This window comes from Trametes versicolor, assembly GCF_000271585.1.
Source record: "Trametes versicolor FP-101664 SS1 unplaced genomic scaffold TRAVEscaffold_10, whole genome shotgun sequence".
NCBI lineage: Eukaryota > Fungi > Basidiomycota > Agaricomycetes > Polyporales > Polyporaceae > Trametes > Trametes versicolor.
The window spans coordinates 39,424-57,133 of record NW_007360330.1 but is presented as its reverse complement, the minus strand read 5'-3'; the positions used below and the strand labels follow the sequence as shown (position 1 = coordinate 57,133).

Here is a 17,710-nt window from a genome sequence, read left to right as displayed (position 1 = left end):
AGAGACGACTAAAGAGCTCCCGCCCAACCCACCGACGACAACGAGACGAATCCTACTACTACTAAGTCCAAGGGCAAGACGAGAAAGAGAAAGCATGCGAGGGCGAGAGGCGGAGGGAACGTGGGAGCGCGGGGAGGGCGCGGGCAGATACGAGGAAGAGGAAAGGCTAACGAGCGTGGGGCGGGCCGAAGCAAGACGGCCCGCTGCAGGTGCTATCGACAGGACGACGATGAAGGGGTATGCTCGAGAATAGGATATGGGAGAGGGGATGTGGCGGGGATGGACAAGGGTGAGATGTACGAGGGGAGGACTGGGATGAGGGGGATGCGGGGTGGATGCGGTGAGATGAGATACATGCGAAGATGCAAGATGCGACCAGTCCGATACTCTAAACACCGACCGCTACACAGGCGACGAAGATGCATTGACGGCGATACGAGGCGCGAGGCACGAGGGCGCCCGCGCCACGAGACGAGACGAGAAGCACGTGTCAGAAGGACGGGGATTACGAGTCGGAGACGAACCGCTCGCCGCCTCCGCCGCCTCGCATGATGGCCTTCATGAACGAGAAGAAGCGACTGGAGTACTCCGCGGGAGGCACGGGACTGATTTTATGCTAGGCGCGACGAACGTCAGCAACCGACATTGACAGATGCGCACACCGCAACAGTAAAGACGCACCCTATCCGCGCTGAGCCCCTTCCAGAAGTGCTCGAGCTTCTTGAAGGTGTTGTACGGCGTGAGGATGTCGATGACGCCGAGGTAGTATATCGTGTCCATGTTCTCGTTCGCCTCGTCCGTCGCGCGCAGCCCGCCCTCGTCCTGGTAGAACAGGAAGTGCTGGCGCTCGCCGGTGTCCTCCTCGGGGAGCGTGATCGTCCCGAGGCGTTGTGGGTCGGCCTCGCGCATGATACGCCGCATCGCGATCGCCTCGGGCGACTGCGGGCCCTTGCCAATCGTCTTCTTGCGGTTGATGACCGGCATGTCGGGCTAGACGCGGGCGTAACGTGAGCTGCCACTACGGAACGCTGAAGAAGAGAAAAGAACTCACCGAAAACACGCGGAGCGTGTTCCTCCGCACGTTGTCGCGGTTCCCGCGTCGCATGCTATGGATGCCGACGAGCAAGCTGTAATCCATGACGCCGAGCTCCTTGAGGAGATCCGAATCGCGCCTGAGCTGCTCGGTGAGCAGCGCGCGCTTCTCAGGACCGAGCTCGAGCGTTTTGCGGCGGTTGATCCAGTTGAGGTCCTTCAGGACCGCGCGCGGATTCTGCGCGGCCTTCTCCTCGGGATACTCACGGCCAACAGTCGAGCCCTTGAGGTCGTACGACTCGTGGACGTCCTTGTGCGCGGGGAACAGGTTGTTCATGATCACAAAATGGATCTTGCGGCCATGCGGGAGCTTCACGCGGTGCAGGCCGTAGAAGCGCGACAGGAGCGTGTGGGGGTTGTCCTTCACGTGCGCGTAGTACTGCGGCAGTATCCGCCGCAGGAACTTGTGCTCGTTGTGGTGGATCGTCTTGATGATGAACCGGTAGTCGCGTGAGAAGTAGAAGAACGAGCCGGACTTGCCCGGCGATCCGAGCTCGGAGAGGATATACTTTGCGGTCAGCGACAGGAGGTAATCGGCGGGGTCGAGATGGAAATAGTCTTCCCGCAGCTCGCGGAACACCCAAGGCGCGTAATCCTTGAACTTGAAGTCGTATTTGGCCGAGGGCGTAAGCTCGTTGCCGACGCTGCGGAGGGATCAGGGCAACGACGGGGAACAGCGACGCGTTACGCACATGTCAAACGAGTACTTGTGTCGCGCTGTATAGTCTTCGGCCGAGAGTGGCCTCCGTATCTTCGCTTGACATCGCGAGACCTGCGAGGGATGAGTACGCGCGCGCTACGAGAACACGAGTACTCACAGCTATGCGTATCCCAGTGAGCATGTTATACATGAGCACGTAGTTTACGTGGTCTTCTCCGATCAGGTTGCCCACCAACGGCTTGTCCTCCACGCGTGACAGGACCGTCGTCGAGCGGGTCAGCGCCCGCTCAGCCTCCTGCTGCGCCTTCGCACGCTTAGACATTCGTTCGCGACGAATTTGCTCCGCTTGGAGCTCGATGTCGTCTGCGAGTTCGCCCGCGTCTTCTATGGTGGCTTGGTGTGGCTGCATGGTCATGGTGCGCGTCGGACGCGGCGGTGACTGGTTGGGGGCGAGCGTCGCGGACCCGATCGTGTTCCTCCGCGAGGGTTTGTGCGGGACAGGAGGTTGGAGGTAGCCATCGACAGAGACATGCGAACCCGCTTGTGTGGGCAGAGGCAAGCTCTTCGAGACGGTAGGGGTGCCATAGGAGAGGTCGTCGGTCACGGGCGTGTCGAGCGCGCTGCTTTGTGCGTAGCCAGATTGTGATGCGGTCCGCAATGACGACCTCGTCTCGGCCGAAGAGCGATGGCGAAGGCCTTGCGACGACGAGGAGAACCGAGGAAAAATGGACTGCGTTCGGGAGCCGGACGAAGTGCGCTGTAGGGGCTCCTCGAAGGTGATCGGGCGGGGCGAGGACTCGACGGACGCGAGCTGCTGCCTACGTGGTGCAGGCGGAGGACCATCGTCTTCTACACTCGATGGTGGAGAGGGTGGCGGCGGTCCGACGTTCGAGTCCGCGCTGCCCTCGCGCTGCTCGCCGCGGTGGAAGGTCGGGACGGCGTGAGCGAGCGACGCACCAACTTTGTGCAGAAACGGTTCAGGGACAGGCCCCTCTCCGATCTCGACAACGCTGTCTGTGACCTTCAGTATATGTACCTCCTGAGCTGGTGACTGCTTTCCGCCGGCGAAAGCGAGGGAGTGGATGGGGTTGACCGAGTCGGAATCGCGCGAGGACGGGTGCATCGGCGACTGAGGCGAGCCAAGCGGGGCAGTCAGATACGAGGTGTGGGAGGTGGATGCATAGCTCTGGCGCTGTCGGTCGTCGAACGAGTTGGGGGACGAGGTGCGGGCGATGGGGATCGTGGCAGTTGCGGCCATAGACGAGAGAGACGGCGGCAGCAGGTGGCGAAGTCAGATAAGAACGACTGGGGTTGCGTTGCCGTCAGGAGTGGAAGATCAGGACAGAGAGGAATCCTTGGTCGTCGTCGTCGCCGGCGCAGAGGACGTTGAGGATGATGAGGGCAGCGGTGAGAGCAACGTCCAGGCCCGCCCTCAATTATCCTCCAGGCGTCTATTCCGATAACTCGTCCGAAATTACTTATCCGCCCGTTAACTCCGCTCCGAGACTTGTCCGTCTCAATCTCCTCCTTCCGCAGCAACCCGGCCAAGCCTCATGATATTTCTTCGCACTCTCAACGTCGTCATTCGCTCAGCAGGGATTTATTCCTCACAAAAATCCTTGGGCAGTTCAACTTATGGAGTACCTGGGAGCGTCGGAGGATCCACCCGCCGGAGAAGGCACAGGTCGGCAGAGTGCCAAGTATACCGTGAGCAGGCTGTATCAAAACGGATACTCCATCTTCTCAGGCGGCCCGCGCCGACCACCGCTATGTATATTTTGACCTCGGCCCGACTCCTTATAGCATCGTCAGCGACCGTTTGTAACCACCACATTGACACAGAGGTTTGGCAGCAGGCAGTATGCCGCCGTAGAATAACACAGAGCAACCAAATGGGAGGTCGCGCGCGCGTCGAGTCGCCGTTCGAGCAAGCAGCGCGCGGGGATGATGCATTGCTATACCGCCATAGAGGGCGCGGCAGGCGCGAAGAAATCAGGCGCTGAGGACAGCAAGCAGTTCTGCTAACGGCAGGGGTCGGGACACGTATTACCCTGGGTTTACACTCTATTTGATACGCTGACGGGTGCATGGGAGCTAATTGCTCGCGCACGCAAACATTTACAACCTGGAACAGAGAGGTCAGCGAAGATCCCAGAAGCAAGGACGGCAATGACGCACTTGTTGACGTTCTTCCGCGCGCGTCCCTTGAAGCCCCAGCTAATTTGGCCCGCGACGTGGATATCTACCCCGAGGTCGTCCGCGAAGGACCACACGAGCCCCGGGTTCTTCTGGAACATCCGCCCGACAAACGCGACGTCCGCCTGGCCCTTCTCGAGTACGCCCTGCGCGACTTGCCCGCTCTCGAGCGTCCCAACCGCGCCGACGAGGATCTTGTCCCCGTGCGCCTTCTTCACCGCCTCAGCGAAGTGCGCCTGATACGCCGGCCCCGACTTGATCTTCTGTGCGGGGTGGTTCCCGCTTGACGAAACATCGAGCAGGTCGACGCCGTGCTCCGCGAGCAGCCCGGCGAGGCGCACTGTGTCCTCCGAGCGCCACGATGGCTTGTCGGGGAACACCTCCTCGAGCCACTCGCTCGCGCTCACGCGGAACAGCAGCGGCATCGTCGGCGGGATCACCGCGCGCACCGCGTCGACGACCTCGAGCGTGAGCCGCACGCGGTTCTCGAAGCTCCCGCCGTACTCGTCCGTGCGGTCGTTGCTCGTCGGGCTCAGGAACGAGCTGATCAGGTACCCATGCGCGCCGTGCACCTCGATGACGTCGAAGCCCGCACGCAGTGCGCGCTTCGCGGCGGCGACGAACCCAGCCACGATCCGCTTAATGCCCTCCTTCGTGAGCGCCTTCGGACGCGGGTACTGCTCGGCGAACGGGATAGTGCTCGGTCCCCAGACGTCGTCGGGCCACCCGCCCGCGGCCTCGTCCGCGACGCGCCCAGAGTTGACGAACGGCGCGAGGGTGGAGGCTTTGCGGCCGGCGTGCGCGAGTTGGATGGCGACCTTCTGGCCCTGCGAATGCGCGAACTCGACGATCTTCGCCCATGCGGCGGCTTGCGTGTCGTTCCAGATCCCGGCGCATTCGGGCGTGATGCGGCCCTCCGGGAGGACGGCGGTGGCTTCAACGACGGTGAGGCCGGGTCCGCGCGTGAAGATGCCGCCAACTACGCCGTAGAGTGAGTGCGCGCACGAGCAAGTGAGAAGGGAGAACTTACGGTGAGCGTGCTGCCACTCCTGCACTATGCCATCTTCGGAAGAGTATTGGCAGAGTGGGGAGAGCTGCGCGAGCCATGTAAGTGCGCGCGATCAAATGGTGATAGCACACCTACTGGCCCAGATACGGTTCTGAAACTCAACACCGCGGATCTTGAGGGGTTTGAACAGGAGCGGGATCGGCCTCCCGTCCGGCTGGGGGTCGAGCGCGGTACCGGCGACCGGGTACTGGGCCGGAGTGAAGTAGGAAGTGTTGGGGGCGGGTGCGTTAAACTGCGGAGGCATGGCGTATAGCGGGCGAAGTTCTCAACGAAGGGAGATGGAATTCGAGCGTGTCCACAGAACGAGGCAACTTATATAGCGCGAACGCAAAATGTGGGAAAACGCGTACGGGAGCGACACGAAGGCCCCGGAAAGAGAAAAGGAACGCGAAGGAAGGTCGGGCGCCGTGCAGACGAGCTTCGCGCCTGGCGACATGGCTTAGTAAAGCGTGTTCTGGGAATGTTTGTAAGCCAGAAGTGCTCGATCAGCTCTGGATGCGGAAGAACATACCGATTTCATTTTGACCAGTCTCCGTGGTGCAAACATAGAGCGATGCGGCATAGTACGGTGAACGAGAGCTATAGTAGTAGATGCGGCCGGAGTTCACGGAAGAGAACGCGGGACATTGAGCTCGACTGGTGGGAGTCGAGGACGAAGGCAACGCGGGCATGGAAAGACTGACATCTTCACATCCCGGAATGGCGAGTGCGCCATTGCAATAGGCCGCTACACTTGCGCATGCGACGTGGGCAACGCACTTGCAGATAGCTTGTAAGTCTCCTTTTACCCGCCTTACATGCATGCACTACTGCCCAGCGTCGATGGCTATCGTCGGCGGGTACCAATTCATCACTCATTTACCTACGTCCGCGCGCGTAGTACTGCAGGCTTAGTTAGCTATGATGATAGCGCATGAGATGTACTACTCGCGATGACATACCGGTCGGAGGGCGGTAGTTGGCAGAGGCAGGCCGTGAAGTGACGAATTATGCGGATGGGCCCATTGGTCACCTGGGAGAGAAGTACGCACGTCATTCGAAGGGCCGTTCGTCCAGTCGGCCATTGTCAAGCAACCGCCTTGTCCTTTACGCTGAGGTGAGACCGGGCGCCCCGATAGGAGGATGACATGCACGGGCGTTGCATGAAGATAGGCTTCAGAGATTGAAAGGAAGTTCACTGAGTACTTCCGACTGTGGAAATGTTCCCAAAGAAATTCGTCGTGTAACGATAGATTGAAGAGCAGGACGTGCGTATAACATACACAGACGCAGACGAAGAAAAAGCCTCGCAAGACGATGTCACTGAGCTCACCTAGGTACCTCTATGGGCCTAAGACTTCATCCCCACATACGTCGCGCTCTTCTGCATCTCGGCCTTTCACGGTGAGAAGGCAGGATGGCCTAGTCCGGAGAGCAGATAACAAGAATGGTCCGAGGAGTGCCGAGGAGTGCCAAGAAGCAGCTACAGCGTCTTGCTGGGGTACGAGGGCGCGAGGCCTGTTGAATCCTGGATCTTTCCGAGCGGTTGCTGCATGATATCAAGCCTAGGTGGTGGGAATGAGGAACGGCAGGTGGGAGGAGGAGGAGGAAGAGAAAGAGCGAGCCCATCGAGATTGAACGCCCGTAGATCTGGCGTTATCTCTTAGATAACGCACCGACTGCCTGCCATATCGGGCACCCCACCTCTTCCAGGTTCCACACTGTCCACCACCAAGGATATCGACAGCTGTCAGTTCCGGATTTGTGAGCGGTCAAAACAGTCACAGTATGCCATAGCTGCTTTTTTCTGAACCCATAGCTCATATCACTAAACCCCTAGAACCATGAGGCAACTCGTTACACGGCAACTTCGGCCTTATGCACACGCGACACCCTATGAACACTGCCCTCGAGCGTGCGGAACATCTACGGTCCGCAGGACGCTCGACCCATACCTCCAGGCTTTCAACATAAGCGAAATATCGCAGAAATTCCGAAGCGCATATTGAGCCCGCTAAGAGCTCCTCTATGCGGGACGGGACGTACGTCCCTTTGCACGCCGTCTAAATAAACTTCGCGCGTACTCACTGTCTCTAGTATCTATGAATAGGCCTTCATGCGCAAATTACACAGCGCTTGCCAATCTCCAGCTCTCTACTTACATGAACATCGGCATTGCCTCGCGACGATGGTATCATCGGCGCTCCGAGACACACAACGGCGCGCGAGGCCCCTCGACAACCTTCAAATACCCAGCACTGGCAGATCGTCGTCGTAGTCCACGGCCTCGCACTGAGTGCATAGCACCGATATGGCGACGTTATTTGACATCCTCGGCGTCGTCTTCGGCATTCTCGGAACTGTCAGCGCCATCCCCATCGTCTTACAGTGGCTCGAGAAGAGGCTTCCGCAGACGCTTCTCCGCCAGCTTGAAGCTGTCGTGATTGATATCGAGTCTCTACTCTCCGACCTTGCGCAGCACGGCGTCGTCTTCAAGTGTCGCCGCGAGTATCAGGAACGCATCGACAAGTAAGCGGACACTGGCTCCATTTCAGCGCATATAACTGTCCTGATATACCAATTCAGTATCAAGAAGAATACACGAAAAGCCACATTACGGAGCTACCAGGCAATAACATACTTCGACCAGCTACGCGCGCTTTGCTCTGGGCTTTCGAAAGAGGTTGCCGCGTTGTACGATGAAGCCGTCCTACTGCGCGCCTCGATATGCGTACGTCTACCATATGCGCATACGACCACATCAGCCTCAAATTTTCTTTCAGGAAGCCGCGATCTCCACGCAGGACGCTTCCACGCCGCTCCATCTACCGTTCTGGGAGCCTCTCACGACTGACCCCGTCACCTCACCCATCCCAGAACCACGCCGCCCGTCATCATCACCCCTTCGAATTCCCGCCACAGTTTCACGGCGCCGCTCGGACCCGCTCTCCGCAAGCCAATCTCGCACCATCGCCACGCTCGCGACTCGCGCCGCGCCGAATCGCGCGAGGGCAAACCGCGCTCCCGCGCGCAGTCGCTTCCCCCGGCGCTCCACAACACCCACCCCCGCAATAAAACGCTCGACCATTCAGAGGCGGAGGCTTCCGGTGTAGACGACGTGGACGTGGACGCCGAGCAAGGAGGGCTGCGCCGTCGCAGCCTAGGTCAGCGCAAAGTGCAATTCGACAAATACGTATCCGTTCTGGAGTTTGATTCGCCGCGCGTGCTGGAAGATGCGAGCGATTGACGAGTTGCGGTGGGAGCGTTCTAGGCGTCACGGCCGATACTGTATCGCTAAAGGGGCGGTACCGGAGTAGATGTAAGTCTCTGGTGTATCTTCGTTCCGGACGAGTGCGATGCTGATGCCGGCGGAATCCTTTTCAGATCATGTTTTGTTTTCATCTTATTTCAGATACACCAAGAGTTTGCGACAACAACCCTTGTCAGAGGATGTGCGAGTTAACGAGCCCTCCCGTTCGCCTCCTGGAGCCTGATTGGTAATCTGCGCCGGCAGGTACCTACGACTCCGTCGCCCCGTCGTGGAGGGTTGCCAAGGGCCCGTCCTGATTGTCCCACCTCCGCCCGGCGGGGACGACAATGGAGAATGGGTCCGACCGGACGGCGGCCGTGTGCCGGACGTTTAGCCACCACTTCCGCGTTCCGGCGCTCTCTCTCTCCTATAAGATCCCGACCGCCTGACTGAGTTACTCCCCACACTTCTACCACGACCTACACTCTGCTGCAGCGTGCATTCCCCTCCTTTCCACGACTCCCTCGCTCATATCAACCGCTAGCTTCAAAAATATGACGCAGGTGAGTGAGCGATGCGAAGTGGTGGGGTTTAGCCAGCAACACTAACGTCAACCACTAGACTATCCACCGCACGCCCCGCTTCTCACGAGAAATGGCGACGCTCATTTGCGGCCACCTTCGTAAAGACAGAGATACTCAGACACTCGCGTCGCTGGCGCGTACGGCAAAGATATTCCTCGAGCCCGCCCTCGATGCGCTTTGGAGCCGTATCCCGGGAATTACTCCGCTCCTACGACTCCTGCCCTCGGATCTCTGGGAGATCTATCAGGTGGTCGTATCTGACTCGGAAGAGAGGGGTCCGCTATATGTTCTGGTGCGTTTTCTTGTGCATATATACTGTGTCCATTCTCTTAGACATGTCTTGCAGAGGTTCCGTCGTACCCCCAGGCCGGACGACCTCGTTCAGATGCGTATTTTTGCTAACCGGGTCAAATCAGTTGATCCAAAACGAAGTTACACCAAACCTCACAATGCAATTATCTGTGAGCTGACATGGATTAGCCTTCGAGACGCTATCCAGGGCCCGCTCCTCCCTAATGTCACCTGGCTGGCGCACAGCGAGGTGACCTCGAGGCCGAACTTCGACGACTCCGTATGGGCGACGGACATCCTCGTTGGACCCAAGCTGAAGTACGCCACGCTCTCGGTACGCCCGACGCGCGTAGACCCTGCGCCTACTCTGCGCATTTTCTCTGAGCTCTCCCGCGGGGCTCCCGATATACTCCGGATCAGGATCTCAGTGGCTACACGCAAGATCAACGACGACAAGCCATTGTGGCTCGGCGGGGAAATCCGAGGACTCCGGCACCTCACATCCTTCAAGGCTCCCGATCTCGAGCTCCTGCCAGAAGCGGTCGAGCACCTCGCCTCGCTGCCGAGTCTGGCCAGTATCATAATCATGACAAAACCCGCGGGCCACAACACGACCAGATTTTCATATACCGGCGGGCATACCGACCGCTTCCCTTCGCTGGTCAACGTGGAGATTCATACCAACTGCTTCGTATGGTGCGCGGCATTTCTTAGGACGATCTCCTCAACGGTCCTTCGAGAGCTCTCAATCGAGAACCGATCCCATCCCTCGGAGGCTCCCGTACTTGAGGACCTGCTCGCAGCGGTAGGCCAGCTTTCCGGCGGCCCCGCCTTACGAAGCCTCAAGATCTTCTCCGGTAACCAACTAGCCGGCCTGCCTCCAGGACCCACAATTGTGAGCGCCGCAGCCATGCTCCCGCTCGCCGCCCTCGCCGCCATCACCTACGTGCATATCGAAGGCTGGTGCTCGGTGCTCCTCGATGATGCAACACTCGCCACCCTCGCCCGCGCATGGCCCGCACTCAAGTACTTAAGGCTCTACTTCCCACCGCAGGCGGCGCTCGCGGATTCTTTCCCTGTCTCGTGCCCTCTCGTGACATTAAAAGGCCTCGCAGTTTTTGCGCGCGCATGCCCAGTTTTGAGCCGCGTGTTCCTCCCCGTGGACGCGCGCGTCGTGCCCGAGTATGAGCCGATGCTGGGCGGACGACACCTGCAGCGGCCTGCAGAGGTCCCGGAGTGCACTCCAGCGCTGCGGTATCTCGGCGTCGGGGGCTCGTCGCCGATTCGAGATGCTGTGCAAGTGGCGTCGTACCTCGCGCTCTTCTTTCCGGGGCTCAAAGAAGTGTATCAAGATGATGGTCCGGGATCATTATGGTGCCAAGCTAACAGGATGCGTTGGAAGTTCGTGCGGGTGAGGGAGCAGGAGCGGAAGGCGCGGCAACGGCAAGCCGGTGCCTCCACATGAGGCATCTTTGTACCTTACAAATTGGCCGTGTCTTGTAGTTAATAACCCTGTCTGGAGTCTGTTCTCTATTGTAGTATGTATCCTTAGGGTGTATCGCTAGCTTGACAGTTCGTATGTCATATATTCTGCTATGTTTTGTCGTCCTCCGAGTACGAGTCGATAGGCGCCTACCACTCACGCGCCCTCTCTTCCACCATGACCGCACATAAACGCTCCCGGAAATCTGACTTACCCTGCCCTCTCGGAGCTGTTCTCTCTGGTGCAAATCTTGTTCTACTAGTGCTTGTGCTCTCCGTCCTTAACTGCTGCCTGTATGGAGCATCTTCTGTAACCTCTATGTACTCGCCCTTCACAGTCTGGTGTGCTCCTCGCACGTCTCCCTGCTTCTGCTTGTCTCGCCCGACCTCTTTTCCGCCACCGATATCCTCTGAACTCACTGCATTCCGCATGAAACTTGTCCGCGCTAGCTGCGCGAGCACAGTCCCGCCGATATGGCTTAGAACAGCGACAGGTACGTTCGCACATCGCGATTTTCGTCCATTCGCCCCGCGCCCCTCGTCGCCCTCGTGCGGGGATGCACAACTGCATCCAGTAGGTCCATGCACAACCCGCGGGGTCGTTTCCGCGGGGAGAATCCGCCGTGCCTGTGTATGCCGCGCGAAACACCGTCCCCTGACCGTTAAGTCAACTTCTCTCGCGTCCGTATCGCGCATTTCGGGCACTTTATTGAATACAGAACACTCGCTCCGGATGTTCCTCGCCCCTCTCGTACACACCCTTTTTCGGGCAGTTGGCCGCCAATCTCAATCTGACTCTTTTCCGAATCCGCCCAGGTCGATCCAAATCTCGTCCGACCAGTTTGCGACCGTTGTAGCTACACATTCACTGACACAAGTATCTACACCACTGGTTCACAAGGTCGCCCGCGATGGCTGCGAGGAGTTTCCGCCGATTCTCCTGCTCAAGCCGACTCGGATAGGCGCCCACACGCATCTCTCCTCGAGCATCACGTAGAAACAAGATCTCGCAGGATGGTCCAAAGTCCGCAGGACATCGTGAAAATCGCGCGCAGACTCGTATGTGCTCTATTTCGCTCGTACTGCCGCGATCGCTGACAGCTTGCCATTGCGGTGCTTCGTACATCCCGTACGCCCGCGACGCCACCGTGCGTATTCTCGTGGACGAGCAGGACGATGGGCTCGCCACGGAGATGTGTGCGCGCTGACACACCCCCATAATCACGTCTGCGCACTCGGCGAGGCTCGCCATTCTCGCATCGCAGCGTGTACTCCACGCACTCCAGCCTGCCTGCTCATCTCCCTTGCTCGCCCTCCTCGCTGATCTCTGCCTCGGGTTGCTCTGGAACCGCGACACCGCCTGCGTCTCGGCCCTTAACCCGTCTCACACCACTAGCACCTCCCGGAAAGCACTGGCCAATCAAAATCGGGGATAAAAACCGCAACAGTAACGACGACCTGCTGCGCTATACCGTTTGCTCGAGCTCGATACCCTTCTGAGGCCAGGTCAGAGACCTTCGGAGCTCCGCGTCTTCCCGGCGTCTGAAAGGCGCGAGAACAGGGTGAGCGCGCTCTGTATTGTAGGTCCTCCGCCCGTCTGCAACCGACGGCGTTGAGGGTGCCTATCAGACACGCGACGGCCATATTCGCAAGGGGACTGCTTCAACCGGAGCGAATCTCTTGGCGAGTGAACGGTTCCTGCTCGAGGACTACTCTGTGAATGGGCACATGCCGTGAGCCTCGTGGGATCTGGGACACCGTCGCATCCGCTTTCGCCAGGGAAGTACTCGACGCTCGTCCTCTGACTGTAGCCCGCTCCTTAGCGTGTCTCCTTCGTAGCACGGTCGTCCGCTCATAGGTCCGCATCTGCTCGGAGACTTTGTGCTCTCGCATGCCTCCCCTCTTCCGCATCAGACCTACCCGGACTTTCTCCAACGGCCAACCCAAATCGCCAAGTTCGCCCACCATAGATGTAACCGGATTGACCACGCCGCGCACCGCAGTCGTCCTTCCCGCTGTGAGTGCGGACACGCCCATGGGATAAATTTACTGGGCGTGTGAGGTATTTGACAGCTCGTTGCCCGTTCCAGCCTCCTTGCATTGACTCCTTTGCTTCTGCTTCTAAGGTCAACGATTGCATAACACGCTCGAGCCCTCAAACCCTGTTCATGAGCTTAAAAGACCTTCGCGAAGTGCTACGAGCAGCAGCGTAGGCGCACCTACCTACCCGCGTGCCCCCACAACTACGCGAGACCATGAAGTTCGCCCTCCTCCCACCCCTCGCGACCCTCGCCGCCGCCGCGCCGTCCGCGCCCGGCTGGCGCTTCGATCTCAAGGCACAGACCTCGGGCATTGTCGCGCTCGAGGCCATCGTCGTCTCCCCTACCCTCGTGCTCTTCTTCGATCGCGCCACGAACGACCCGCTCCAGATTAACAACCACTCTGCATGGGGCGCGCTCTGGAACCTGGAGAGCAGCACCGTCCGGCCGCTCGATGTCTTCAGCAACTCCTTTTGCGGCAGCGGTGCGCTCATCAGCAACGGTAGCATGGTATGCATGCCTCACTGCGACCGTCTGCGAAGCGGAACACTGACGCCGGATCCCAACAGGTCAGCGTCGGCGGTGACCCGTCCGGCTTCCCCGGAAACCCGGCCATCCATCCCGGGAACCAAGCCATTCGCGTCTTTGAGCCATGCGAATCTCCGACCGGCGAGGGCTGCACGCTCTTCGACAACCCGGACGCCCTGCACTTGCTCGTGAAGCGGTGGTACACGACTGCTATCCGCATTTTCGACGGCAGTCTTCTGATCATCGGCGGGATCCATGAGTCGACGCCCTTCTACAACACCGACCCCGCGCTCAGCTACGAGTTCTTCCCGCTCAAGGAGGACACTCCGCGGCCATCCGAGTTCCTGAACAGGAGTCTTCCGGCGAACCTCTTCCCGCGGTACGTCTGCAGTCTGGCTGCGACATACACAAACTGACTTTTCGTACAGAGCCTTCGCATTGCCGGACGGCAAGGTGTTCATCGTGGCCAACAACCAGTCCATCATCTACGACATCGAGGCGAACACCGAGCGCATCCTGCCCGACATCCCGAACAATGTCCGCGTCACCAACCCTATCGACGGCTCCGCGATCCTCCTCCCGCTCTCCCCGCCGGACTTCATCCCCGAGGTCCTCGTCTGCGGTGGCACACAGACCGACACCATCGACCCGCTCCTCCTCTCCTCCCAGATGCCGGCGACGACGCAGTGCTCGCGCATCCGGCTTGATGAGGCCGGCATCGCGAGGGGCTGGGAGGTCGAGCACATGCTCGAGGGGCGCACCATGCCTGAGCTCGTGCACCTCCCGAACGGCCAGGTGCTCATCGCGAACGGCGCGGGCACCGGTTTCGCTGCCGTTGCAAGCGTCGGCGATCCCGTCGGGAACTCGAATGCGGACCACGCGGTGCTCGTGCCGTCGCTGTACACGCCGACCGCCCCTCTCGGACGGCGCATTAGTAACGCGGGAATGCCGTCGAGCGGGATCGCGCGCGTGTACCACTCGAGCATCAACCTCACGCCGCAGGGCAATTTCCTCATCGCCGGCAGCAACCCGAACATGAACACGACGGTCGGGCCCGGCATCAAGTTCCCGAGCGAGTTCCGCGTGCAGACGCTTGACCCGCCGTTCATGTTCGCGGATCGGCCGAAGATTGGGGCGACGCCGAAGAAGCTTGCGTTCGATAAGAAGGTCACTGTCCCTATCTCGCTGCCGTTCGCGCTCACGCGGCCGGGCGCGAAGGTCCAAGGTGCGTCTTCAGCTACATGCGTTTGAGATGCTTCTACTGACTTAGTTTACACGCAGTCTCGCTGATGGACCTCGGGTTCTCGACACACGCATTCCACTCGAGTGCGCGTCTGGTGTTCATGGACGCGACTATCTCGCCCGACCGCAAGTCGCTCACGTTTACGACGCCTCCGAACGGGCGCGTGTTCCCGCCGGGCCCCGCGACTGTGTTCTTGACGGTCGATGACGTGACGAGCGAGGGCGCGTGGGTTATGATGGGCAGTGGGAACTCGCCCCCCACGCTGGAGTAAGTTGGTAGTCTTGGAAGGTAAAGCGGGATCTGTACGATAGTTCGCGGTGTTTCTTCGACTTGTACTTAGCGAGTCTTTGTGATAATGAACATTCAGTCGGAGCGACCTGTTGTACTTTTATCATATGCCGCTGGGGTTACATGTTAATATGGTGGGAGCAAGCAAGTACTACGCCGAATTGAGCGTGAGCCTTTCAAGCGAGGCGAAATGGGCGCCTATGCATGTACGCCTCCTACCACGAGAGGTTAATAGAGTGATTTTGAAGTAATGAAAAGTCGCTTTACATTACATTATGGAGCGCCCCACTTTTCACGAACTTTGCACGAAGTGGAGCGGCGGGGTCCGGGTCCGTTGCCGGCCTCGTCCACGGCCCGGAATAGACGCCCAACAGTCGCGACGCGACGCGTCGTCGTGCACGGTTTCTCTCTCTCTATCAACAAGATTCTGCTCCTCTTTTGACCACTCTGACTGTACACTGCTTATGAACAACAACTCTACGACTGCGAAAGACGACACCTACATCAACAGCACCCGAAACCACCCCGGCGGCGGCCACCCGGCCTACGGGGACCTGCCGCCCGAGTATCTCCCGTACTTGACTGCGTACGGCGCTGGCGACGATCTCGAGCTCGACTTCGACTACGAAGCATTTGCGGCTATGAGGTCTAAGCAGGGGAGATCTGTCTCTGAGGCTCAGGGAGTGCAGGTGAGTAGTATGCCTTGGAATCTTATCACCAAGCCATTCAACTGGGCTACCTATAAGCGTCCCTATCTGGTGTCACTACTGGCTACGGCTATAACTATGGTGAGAGGTCTCACAACAGTGCAGGTGAGTCTGTTTCAATGCACTGTGCAAGCCTGGGGTTGGCTGACCACCAAGTGGATGCTGCTCAAGGTTCATTTGCATCTCCTGCCACTGGTGCGCATGCACGGTTCTCCTCTCCCCTCTCGGCCATCGATGGAGAACCGGGGAACTGGCATGATGTGGCTTCGGAGGGTAGTGGCGGCTCGGATGCAGAGGAAGAGCCCCAGAAGACATGCCTCCGGAAGCCACGCATGACCTACTCGTCTGCAGATCACGAAGCCCTCGTTCGTGTTGCAATCGATGTCAACCCGTGGGGTGCTGCATATCGTCAGAAGGGCAAGGCCTGGCAAACGATTCTGGAGACCCTTCAGAAGCAGCAGAAGTTCCTCGGGGCCAGCGTCGGGACCATCCGGAACAAGATGGATGCCATGATTGCATGGCAAGCGGTATGGGACTGCTGAACTTCTTGCTGCCACAGGCTGTACTGACCCAGTGTCACAGGACAACAACTGTGCCCAGGGACGCATCATCAACGATCTCTCAGACAGCACGAAGCATGCGCTCGCCGCCTTGCTCGATCGCGCTTCGGAGCTCAAGGCGATGGCTGAGCATGCGACTGAGGAGGAGAAAGCGAAGGCCCAGAAGGTGCGCTTGTTTGCGATTGAATTGTAGCGACCACTCACATATCTGCAGAAAGCTGAAGACGACCGCATCGGCGGAGAGGCCATCCGTTCGGCTTCGTTGGCCACCTTCCGCAAGCGCAAGCGTGGTGAAGATACGGAGTCGGAGTCGGACGCAGAGAACCGACCCCCAGCTCAGCCGCCAAAGCGGGGCCGTCTTGCGAAGTCCGCCAGCTCCACAACTTCATCCTTCGAACAGCGGGATACCACTCAGAAGCTTGTCGAGGTCATCGCTGCAGGCCAGCAGCGTCAGGAGGAGTTCCAGAAGCAGGTGCTGACACAGATGCAGGCAACTAATGATCGATGCCTACGTGTTTTAGAGAACCTTGCTACTGTTGTTGCGCAGAGACTGTCCCGCTCTGATACTGCACAGTAGTTTGTGTATTATCCAGTAGTACAAATACATTCATTTCAGTGGTGCAAGTACTCGGTAATCGATGGGGGTTCACAATCAAAATATTGCGACACTTGGTTAGGGCGGTAGCAGTTGAGGATGTTAGTGAGAAGTACACCAACACGGTAATATCTCCCAACCGGTGACGAGTACACATGCATCTTCCAGTTGGCGTTCAAGTACTGCCACGTACTTGTCACCAAACCAAACCCATGCTCAACCTGGACCCGCACCAAACCCATCGCCACATTCCACTGTTCCTCCTCCTCCGTCCGTGGCCGAGCTCCCGCAAATGGACTGATGAGCTGCGGAGAGATCCCGTAAGCTGCATCACCGAAGAGCTGGAAATACCGTTGCTCGAGCGGGGAGTTCTCTGATGAGCCTGGCCATATAGCAAAGCGAGCACACTTCTCGAGGAGCTTGCTAGCGTGAAGGAGGAAGTTATCGTTTCGCCGGCCTTCAAACGGTCCAAACAGATGCCCGAACATCCCGTTTGGTAGCATCACCGCCTGGAACTTGAGCGCATGATACTTCTTGTGCCCGTTATAAGCCTATCTCTATAAAACCGGCCACTGAGCTCAGTGGCCAGATACAAGGTGGATACAAGGTCAGTGTTAGGGCTCTACCGCCACAACGACCTGGACAACAGGCTTGTATCCAGGGGTTTTCTGGTAGCCTAGAAGCATGGCTACACGATGCAGGTGGTTTCAGGGTGGTAGCTATCCTGTACGGCCCACAATCGCATGAATACAAGCAGATACAAGGGTATTGGCTGGATACAAGGTTGAATACAAGCTTGTATCTCCTCAACGAGCCTGGATACAAGGGTATATCTTGGTGTTTTCCGATAGCCCTGATTGAGGGCTACCCGAATCTGATGCGATTGTGGCTGTGCACCTTCGAAAAAATGATGCTCTGGCTAGTGCCTCCTGGTGCAAGGGCCATGGACACCCAACCACCTGACCTCTTATCTGGATACAAGGGACCTTATTATAGCCTATAATCAGGGCTACCATGCGCATTTTAGTTCGCATCAATAGCTGCCCTGGTGGTGGAGATATGGCCTGGGCAGCAGTGGATACAAGCTGGATATGGGACTACTGCAAGTCTGATATCTCCGCACGCCCCCTGGACAACCGGCTTGTA

At 58.6% G+C, this 17,710-nt stretch overlaps 6 protein-coding genes across 6 annotated transcripts; 3 read left to right on the top strand and 3 right to left on the bottom strand.

Annotated features, from left to right (window-relative positions):
• Window positions 1–505: 505 nt before the first annotated feature.
• On the bottom strand, window positions 506–2,162 carry TRAVEDRAFT_130304 (SAICAR synthase-like protein; the record flags this gene model as incomplete). Its single annotated transcript, XM_008043911.1, has 5 exons — window positions 506–616; window positions 682–990; window positions 1,052–1,736; window positions 1,785–1,864; window positions 1,911–2,162. The coding sequence occupies 5 exons, from the start codon at window positions 2,160–2,162 to the stop codon at window positions 506–508; spliced, it is 1,437 nt and encodes a 478-aa protein (XP_008042102.1).
• A 1,685-nt stretch (window positions 2,163–3,847) lies between these two features.
• On the bottom strand, window positions 3,848–5,262 carry TRAVEDRAFT_60179 (FMN-linked oxidoreductase; the record flags this gene model as incomplete). The annotated part of the gene is made up of 4 exons (XM_008043910.1): window positions 3,848–3,854; window positions 3,932–4,928; window positions 4,980–5,043; window positions 5,098–5,262. 4 exons carry the CDS (start codon window positions 5,260–5,262, stop codon window positions 3,848–3,850), a joined length of 1,233 nt encoding a protein of 410 aa, XP_008042101.1.
• A 2,046-nt stretch (window positions 5,263–7,308) lies between these two features.
• On the top strand, window positions 7,309–10,587 carry TRAVEDRAFT_22560 (uncharacterized protein; the record flags this gene model as incomplete). Its single annotated transcript, XM_008043498.1, has 8 exons — window positions 7,309–7,526; window positions 7,584–7,728; window positions 7,781–7,827; window positions 7,920–8,190; window positions 8,298–8,316; window positions 8,743–8,810; window positions 8,869–9,123; window positions 9,331–10,587. The coding sequence occupies 8 exons, from the start codon at window positions 7,309–7,311 to the stop codon at window positions 10,585–10,587; spliced, it is 2,280 nt and encodes a 759-aa protein (XP_008041689.1).
• A 2,272-nt stretch (window positions 10,588–12,859) lies between these two features.
• Window positions 12,860–14,685, top strand: TRAVEDRAFT_130750 (glyoxal oxidase precursor; the record flags this gene model as incomplete). Its single annotated transcript, XM_008043909.1, has 4 exons — window positions 12,860–13,153; window positions 13,213–13,550; window positions 13,600–14,396; window positions 14,453–14,685. 4 exons carry the CDS (start codon window positions 12,860–12,862, stop codon window positions 14,683–14,685), a joined length of 1,662 nt encoding a protein of 553 aa, XP_008042100.1.
• Window positions 14,686–15,166: 481 nt separating this feature from the next.
• On the top strand, window positions 15,167–16,546 carry TRAVEDRAFT_50743 (uncharacterized protein; the record flags this gene model as incomplete). Its single annotated transcript, XM_008043691.1, has 5 exons — window positions 15,167–15,391; window positions 15,449–15,518; window positions 15,581–15,936; window positions 15,992–16,135; window positions 16,184–16,546. The coding sequence occupies 5 exons, from the start codon at window positions 15,167–15,169 to the stop codon at window positions 16,544–16,546; spliced, it is 1,158 nt and encodes a 385-aa protein (XP_008041882.1).
• A 35-nt stretch (window positions 16,547–16,581) lies between these two features.
• On the bottom strand, window positions 16,582–17,115 carry TRAVEDRAFT_131697 (uncharacterized protein; the record flags this gene model as incomplete). The annotated part of the gene is made up of 1 exon (XM_008043908.1): window positions 16,582–17,115. A coding segment is annotated over one exon (534 nt), but the record flags the coding sequence as incomplete, so codon positions are not given.
• Window positions 17,116–17,710: the final 595 nt, after the last annotated feature.